Source organism: Cryptomeria japonica, chromosome 8 (genome assembly GCF_030272615.1).
Source record: "Cryptomeria japonica chromosome 8, Sugi_1.0, whole genome shotgun sequence".
Classification (NCBI taxonomy): domain Eukaryota; kingdom Viridiplantae; phylum Streptophyta; class Pinopsida; order Cupressales; family Cupressaceae; genus Cryptomeria; species Cryptomeria japonica.
Genome location: NC_081412.1, coordinates 224604963 through 224612973, shown reverse-complemented (window position 1 = coordinate 224612973; position 8011 = coordinate 224604963). Strand labels below are relative to the sequence as shown.

Sequence of the window (8011 nt, the reverse complement as noted above, 5' to 3'; positions counted from 1 at the left end):
TAGAGGTAGAATACATGGTAGCCACACATGCTTGCAAAGAAGCAATCTGGCTTAGATGTTTGAGCTTTGACATTGGTTTTGATGTAGGGTAGATTGAAATCTGGAGTGACAGTCAAAGTGCCATATGTTTGGCAAAGAATCCTACTTTCCATGTCAGGTCAAAGCATGTTGATGTTCAATATCATTTTGTACATGACATGGTGAAAGATGGAAAACTTTATCTTAACAAGGTAGACACTCTGGAAAATGTTGCAGATGCCTTGACAAAACTAGTGAGCACACACAAGTTCAGGTGGTCTTCAAATTCTATGGGTCTTCGTACCCATGTCTGTCAATAATGTCTAGAATGGTCTCTCGGCCCAGTGAATTCCTCGTCAACTGGGAGTTTGTTGGAATATGTGCCTCTAATTCACTTGACAATAGTCCATACTAATCTGGTTAAGTCTTGTTGATGAAATAGTATGAAGGATTTTGTGAGCTCTATCGGCATGACTCTTGCTAATGTATTTTTCCTCTATCGGGTATTATAATGGCAAGTTTGAAGTCATCTTGATGACCCGACGAAGTCAACTTCAGTCATTAGGGTAACTTCAGCTATCAGAATGACTTGTGGAGCAATAGGCTGATGCCTGATGAAGTTTCCTTTTGGTGCTTAGGTCGCATATCGGCTATCGGATTGACATTCTGAATGTCATGCCAATGTCCCGATGAGTTCGCTCTACCTTGTCTCGGAGTGTTTCACTTATTAGCATAGTATTATTCTCTGTGTTTCGATGACCCGATGACTTGTAGGCTGGCAATGTAGATTGGGATAGCAATTTTGGATTTGGTCCGATGAACTGATGAGTCTGTGCTCTTGATATCAGGGATCGGGATAGTAATTGTGTTCTTATTCCAATGTTTCGATGGAGACCGCTCTTAGCCATCGGAGATCGGAGTATCTTTTTGAGAGCTATATCAGTGACCCGATGGAGTCGCCTTAGGCAATCGGGTATCATTGAGCCATCAGCTTTTCTTTTTGAATGTTGTGCCGATAGTCAATGGAGCAGAGACCAACTGTGGGAGCAAGGTCGAACCGAGATCCAAAATTTTGACTCTCGGACACTAAGTATGAGACCGTCGGTGTAAATGAATACGAACTAACCCAGTTCTCTACTGCATGTGGGATAATTGTTTTTCATGAATGCAAACTGACGTAGGCAGACGGTTAGACTTCAAGCCGTTGGTGCGGTTTCTCTGATTAACCATCAATTAGTTTGGTATTTGAAGCTGACTATAATCCAAATGAAGTGTGGAAAACTTGAGAGCTGCTGTGTGTTCTGTGAAAAGTTTGATCCAATTGTCTGTATGTCAATTTGGAATGACTGTATAACAGAGTGAAGGAAATCTACATATGATACTGTATTGTATTATTTTTTAACATACTAATAATAAAGTCGATCATTTGTTGGTGGTGGGTTTTTCTCTCGAAAGGGTTTTCCCATGTTAACTCTGTGTGTTATCTCTCTGTGTTGATTTTTGTGTATGTTTTTACTCGTGCCATATTCAGTAAATGTTGAAATTTTGTCTACACTAGTTTGTTTCTCCTCTGCAAATTGACATTAGGGAAGCGAATTTCGCACTTGCTTTCCTTACACACACCACCCACGAGTTTAGGGAATTTGACAAGACATCAGTGAAAGGACCTAGGTAAGGCAACTGGGCATTTGCATCAAAGACTTTGATGATGTGAACTTTAGCACAATGTCATGGGAGTGGAATAGTATGACACATTACACCCTTCCCCAGGCCATCAACAATGCCTTCCCCAACCACTGCCCCATCTAGTAGTAGGTGGACTTCAACTCCAACAACAATAGCATGATCATCTTCATTGGCACACTCTTCTTTGTCTTCCATGGTTGCCTGCATCAGTAACAACTGGACACGGTTGCTTAAATAAAATTCTTTATATATGTCCATCAAACATAGGCAAATGAATTCATGGAAATGTACTACAATAGTACCAGAATAGTTGTCTCTCTTAGCCCATTGCTCCCATCATGGTCATGGTTTGCATTTGTACATCCATCATCATTTCCCCCACACTCTTTCTCAATGCTTTCTTCTATCAGATTATGTTGCAAAACGTGACACATTGTAGAGGAGTGTAAGTACACATTAAACCCATATGCCTATGAACACTACTAGACCAAGGTTGATGAATTTTGCATGAATAAGGCAATAACAAGAACATAGATAATGGACACAAACCACAACATCATAAAAAATTATGTCTAGTATAACACTGCCTCTCCCCGCCTATTATCCAAAAGAAGAGCCCAATACCTGTTCATCTCTACTCTTATCCTCCAATGTCTACCCCAATTGAGTAGACTCCTCTACAATCTTCTCACCATTGCATGCACTCAAATTTCCATTCACCATCTTCTTCAGCTTCTCCCTCGAAATAGACTTCTCAATTTTCTCGTCCAATACCATGGTCGACTGCATAAAACGAGAGTTACTGTATAGTATAACACACCATGTCATGATATAGCACTACATGTCATGCACAATGGCACCACATTACCTGTTCATCTTTGCACCTATCCTCCAACCTCTGCCCTAGTTCAGGAGAGTGCTCTGCAATCATCTGACCACTGCATGCACTCGGTTTTTCAATCGTTGTCTCCTTTAGCTTCTTCCTCCTAACAGATGTCTCATATTTTGGACTTGGTTTTTTGGGAACACTACACACAGTGTCATTAGGAAATTGCATTGACTATTCTTTTCTCCTATCATCCATCATCTACCCCAACTTAGGAGACTACTCCACAATCTTCTTAGCACTGCATGCACCCAATTTTTCATTGGACGTCTCCTTCAGCTTCTTTGACAAAACGGACTTATACATAACATACGAGTGAGGTTTTCAACTTAATTTTTTGGGCACACTGCGTTTTGTGTCATCCAATACCACAGGACAGTCCATACGCCCTCCATATACCCATAAGCCTACAATGACATGGACAAAATAGTCAACATACTACACAATGCAGTGCAAAGCATACTATGTAATGAAAACACACATATGGACAGGCCAACAAATGGCCACCTTCAATGACAAACATGTTGCCTCATCTGAAGTCAGACTTGTTTTTTTTGTGGCATTCTTCTTTTCTTTCTTCCTTGATGAATCACATGCAGGCTCATTGACTCACACATTTGTTTTAGGATGTGAAGTCCGCCTTGTTTTTTCCGTAGCATTCTTCTTTTTTTGCTTCCCCGACAAAACAATTGCACCCTCATTTGTTTGAGGATCTGAAGTCAGCCTTGTTTTTTCTATAGCATTCTTCTTTTTTTGTTTCCCCAATGAAACAGATGTAGCCTCATTCACTGGCACATTTGTTTCATGATTAGCCTTCGATGCCAGAACCTCCTCACCATGGCCTGCACTGTCACTTAAAATCTGGGCACCAGGATAGGATAGGTCAATAAGTCATTCTTCATATGTTTAAAGAAATTTATTAAACTGTAAAACAATATGATCACTAAAAATTACCTTTGTTGCAATATTCTTTCTTTGCAATAACTCTAAAACCTTCTTCCTTCTTGCCTCCCTAACCGGACTGTTGTCGTACACTCGCATTGCTTCCTTTATCTCTTCCTTCCCTTTGGTAGGAAGCTCATCACGTGTTTTCTTGCCATATTTCATGCACACCCAGTTAGTGACGCATTTTTTTTGCATACTATGTCGTACACCCATTTGGTATTCAATATTAGACTCCCTCTTTTTCAAGTGCATCAGCGATTTCTTTGTATGATCCATGCTGCACTGTCCACTTCCACATAGTTCATGATTGCATTGTGCAATCCCCAATAATGGTAGTTGATGTTCTTTGGCTCTATGCATATTAAGCCTCTCCAGATCCCAAAAATGACGGCCTCTATTTTCAGAACAATAACGGAAGAGACAAAAGTAGTGCAACCTACCATTAATATGTTCTCTTTTGTGATCAGCTTGTTGCTACACACAACCAATAAAGACAAAGAGTCACATTCAATTTTGCACTAATCAAGCATTATAAAGATAATCCAACATATAATGACTAATAGTGGACCTCCTTATTACTCGCCCCTCCTCCTTGTTCCTCTTCATGAGCGCTAACAGAATCACGTTGCCGTCCACCCTCCTGCTCTATGCTCACCTCATGCTTGCTACGAACATCCCCTTTTTCACTCTCACCGCCTAGAGCATTAGTATAATTGCCCTCATCTACATTTACAATGGCCTCATCTTCCTCACCACCATAGCCACTATCATAATGTTGTTCAATAAAATAGCACACATCATTGATCCATTTTATGCTTGTGTATATACCTACATTTCCACTTATAAATCCCAACTTCCAACAACCATGCCATGCAATGATGGAAACAAAATATAATGCAATGATAAATATTTACCAGTGTGGTTGTGCAGTCACTGAGAAGCCAACTTGACAATGGGTTCAAAATTGGAGATCCAACTCATGACTCATTCAGATTTGAATCCCCAACTAGTCCCTGACCTAAAGGCCCATCTCCTGACTCTTTTAGATTTGGATCCCCGACTAGTCCCACATCTGAAAGCCCAACTCCTGACTCTTTTAGATCTGAATCCTCAACTAGTCATGGATGTGAAAGTCCAACTCCTGAATCTTTTAGATTTGAATCCCCAACTTGTCATGCATCTGAAAGCCCAACTCCTGCCTCTTTCAGATTTGAATCCTCAACTAGTCCTGGATGTGAAAGCCCAGCTCCTGAATCTTTCTAATTGAAATCTCCAACTAGCCGCGTATCTGAAAGCCCAACTCCTGACTCTTTTGGATTTGAATCCTCAACTACTCCCAGATGTGAAAGCCCAACTCCTGAATCTTTCACATATGAATGCCAAACTGGTCCCACATATGAAATCCCAACTCTCTCCTAGGTATACAAATTGGTTCTCTAGTCAGAAGCATTAAACAGTGATAATACCAAGCAATACTACATGTTGCATAATCCATTAAAATTACTTAGCTTACAAGCAGGCTGATGTCACGTGTCACTGGGAAGCGAACATGGCCAACTCCCAAGAGATCATCTGCCTTTATCTCCAATAACCCATAATCAAGATCAACAGTTTCCCTCAACCTTTTTCGCAATGCAATTGACATGATTGAACTGAAACATTAAAAAAATGCAATTCATATTCTTCACACTATGTAAAACCCAGCTAACGGTTTAGCCATAAACTATCCATGACATTCCATTCTAGAATATATTTCGTTGCAATTGCAATGAAATAATGACTATGATCCATCACCAACACTGTTAAAAAGGCTTCCTGTGTTCTCACCATCCAAAATACAACACAAAAACTAGACTTTGTTAAGGATTGATAAAGAAGGATGTAAAAAATGCTTAACGAATCGTCTGCATCTATTCTGGCTCCAAAACGGACCTTTCCTATAGTGTGTTACCGACAGGTTAGTCAATCGTAGCCACTAATTGCAAAATCAATTATGTAAAATGAGTGTGAAGCAATCAAGATGGTCAATCTATGTCAGATAATACATAGGGATTCATTATCATTAACAAAGTCTTTGACGATAATTAATGGGTACAGAGACCTCCAATTCATTATTCAAAAGACACAAGTCTTTTGAAACGAGTGTCTATTCTAAATCTTCCATCTCTTTGTTGACATGGAAATATTATTATTTATTAAAAACATAGTCTTAAGTAACGAAAATAAAAAAGAAAAAAACACTGTGAAGGATAGACATGTGAGGAGCTTGTCATGCCAACCCGAGACATCTGAAACAGAACCCCAAATAACATTTCAAATCGGAGTTGGATCATCGAACACATGTACTTCTCAAACATCACGAACATCAATAATCTAGAAATACAAATACACTGGGATGAACATTAACACTCTCATGCAAATCAATAGAATATATACAAATTTATAGCACATAGTTCAAAAAAATCAACATTTCTGGTTCATATATTCAACGCTGGTTTCATGACTCGAATATCCATAAATAACAATCATACTACATTCAGGTTGGAAAATTATATCTTATTTTCTAATATGGCGCATCTATAGCATATAATATAAGGTATCAGCCAATTCCATTGTTCATTTTCATCATTATCAAATTCAGTGAAAGTAAGGACATTAATATTACATGATCAAGAACTGAAATTGATACATACATATGTATCACATAAAAAAATTATATACAACAAACTATATATATAACAAGCGCCTTTCAAAAAGTTGCACAAGCCCAAAGATTATTAATAAGGGGACATTACAATGCAAGTAGTATTAAACAAGGGGGAGAGAGCAACAACCTGGGAACATCTGGACGTTTGCCAGGGGACTACTCAATAGTCCTTGAAAATCAACAACCTGCATGGATAACTAATGTTACTAGTAGTCTACATTGGGAAGTACATGCATTTCAAAAGACATAAAAGGAACCTACATGTTCATATATGAAAATGCAGTTTAACATTCAATATAAACTACCACTAAGTAATTTATATCACCTAAATTATATCTTTCCATTTGCCATAGTGTCAGAGTTGTGCCAGAGTTGTCTATATCAGCCACCTATTTTCGTACTGTTGTTATGCACTCAAGGACAGACACCTCTATTCCAACTCGAAATCAATGCTATGGTCTGACTAGCATGCAGCTTAGTCACACATTTTACACTATATTTTACATTCAATGGCTGCAATTGGATAACATGTCACTAACACACAGTACCATTTGTCTATTCTCGAGCCTTGTTATTGACTAACTCCATCTTCTATTGTAAATTGCAACGCATGTTAGCCTATGGCTTTATCGTTGTTAGCTACATCAAATCACAACCCGTACATGAACAATGGTTCGAGAGGTTGTGTCTATTCTGGCTCCAAAATAGACAAATCGTATAGACTAATAGTGTTGTGTTAGACAGAAGTAGCCATCAAATGCAAAACCTATAATTAAAAACCTGCCACAAACATGGGGTATTAGTCCCCCAATACTCTTTTTTGTAGCCACAATAGAGGCGTCCCACTATGAGAGTAACTTGAGTTTCATGCTAGTCTTTTCTCTGACAAAAGTACCAAGTTTTGTAGCCAGTGGCCTCTTCTTCTTGCCAGGATGCCCTCCAAACGTGATTCCTTCATTTGCAAGCTTTTAATGTGCGTGTTATGCACAATAAATTGGTGGTAACCATGAAGCATGCCGTAGCCATCCTCCAGCATGTCCACATAATTTTGCATGGGCATCGAGGACTGAAACTGAGAACTTGAAACAACTCCACATCACATACCATGGGTCAGAGCGCCACAAGAAGTTGGCATGGTATGCATGTCTAGGAAATGTACATTGATGCATGTTGTTGGTATGATACATCTGTTGTCGAGCCACAATACACATAGCCTCCCACATATATTTACATGTATGTTTATTCTGCACTTTTCAAGTGTGATTAGGTGCTTCCAACTTGTATCAGACATGTCTACTCTGGCTTCAAAATGAGATTATAACAATGACATGAATCGACATACATGAGACATGTCTATTCTAGCTCCAAAAAGGACATATCATACCAATGACATGCATCAACATACACGTCTGAGAATAAATATATATGCAAATACAAGTGGAAGACACCTAATAGCTACATGAAAGAGAAAGTGAGGTAAAATGTTTTGTTTCAAATTGAGCTTCTTTTACGTGGTCTTCACCTCGTTTACATGTTATGGTTTGTCTTTTGATGCAAACAGACTCCTCAAAATCAGGTTGTTGACTAGTTGATGCAACCATTCCTTGATTGTGTGTGACCTACTCTTGTTTAGGAGTTGATTTGTTGCTTGCTGACAATTAGGAGTTGATCTGTTGTTTGTTTGATGATAGCAAACATGGTGCCTTTTTAATTTTCCTAACGTGGAAAAAGTAAGACTAATGCATGAATGAAAACATTATTGTTGAAGG

At 38.8% G+C, this 8011-nt stretch overlaps 1 protein-coding gene across 1 annotated transcript in view; it reads right to left on the bottom strand.

Annotated features, from left to right (window-relative positions):
- Positions 1–2358: 2358 nt before the first annotated feature.
- The window catches only part of LOC131027616 (uncharacterized), a 99876-nt gene continuing 94223 nt past the window's right edge, over positions 2359–8011 (bottom strand). Inside the window, exons 5-8 of the mRNA XM_057957690.2 lie at positions 4104–4231; positions 3204–3451; positions 2601–2732; positions 2359–2506 (exon numbers count right to left, since the gene is read on the bottom strand). Coding sequence (XP_057813673.1) covers positions 2359–2506; positions 2601–2732; positions 3204–3451; positions 4104–4231 — 656 coding nt within the window. The remainder of the gene's footprint in view (positions 2507–2600; positions 2733–3203; positions 3452–4103; positions 4232–8011) is intronic.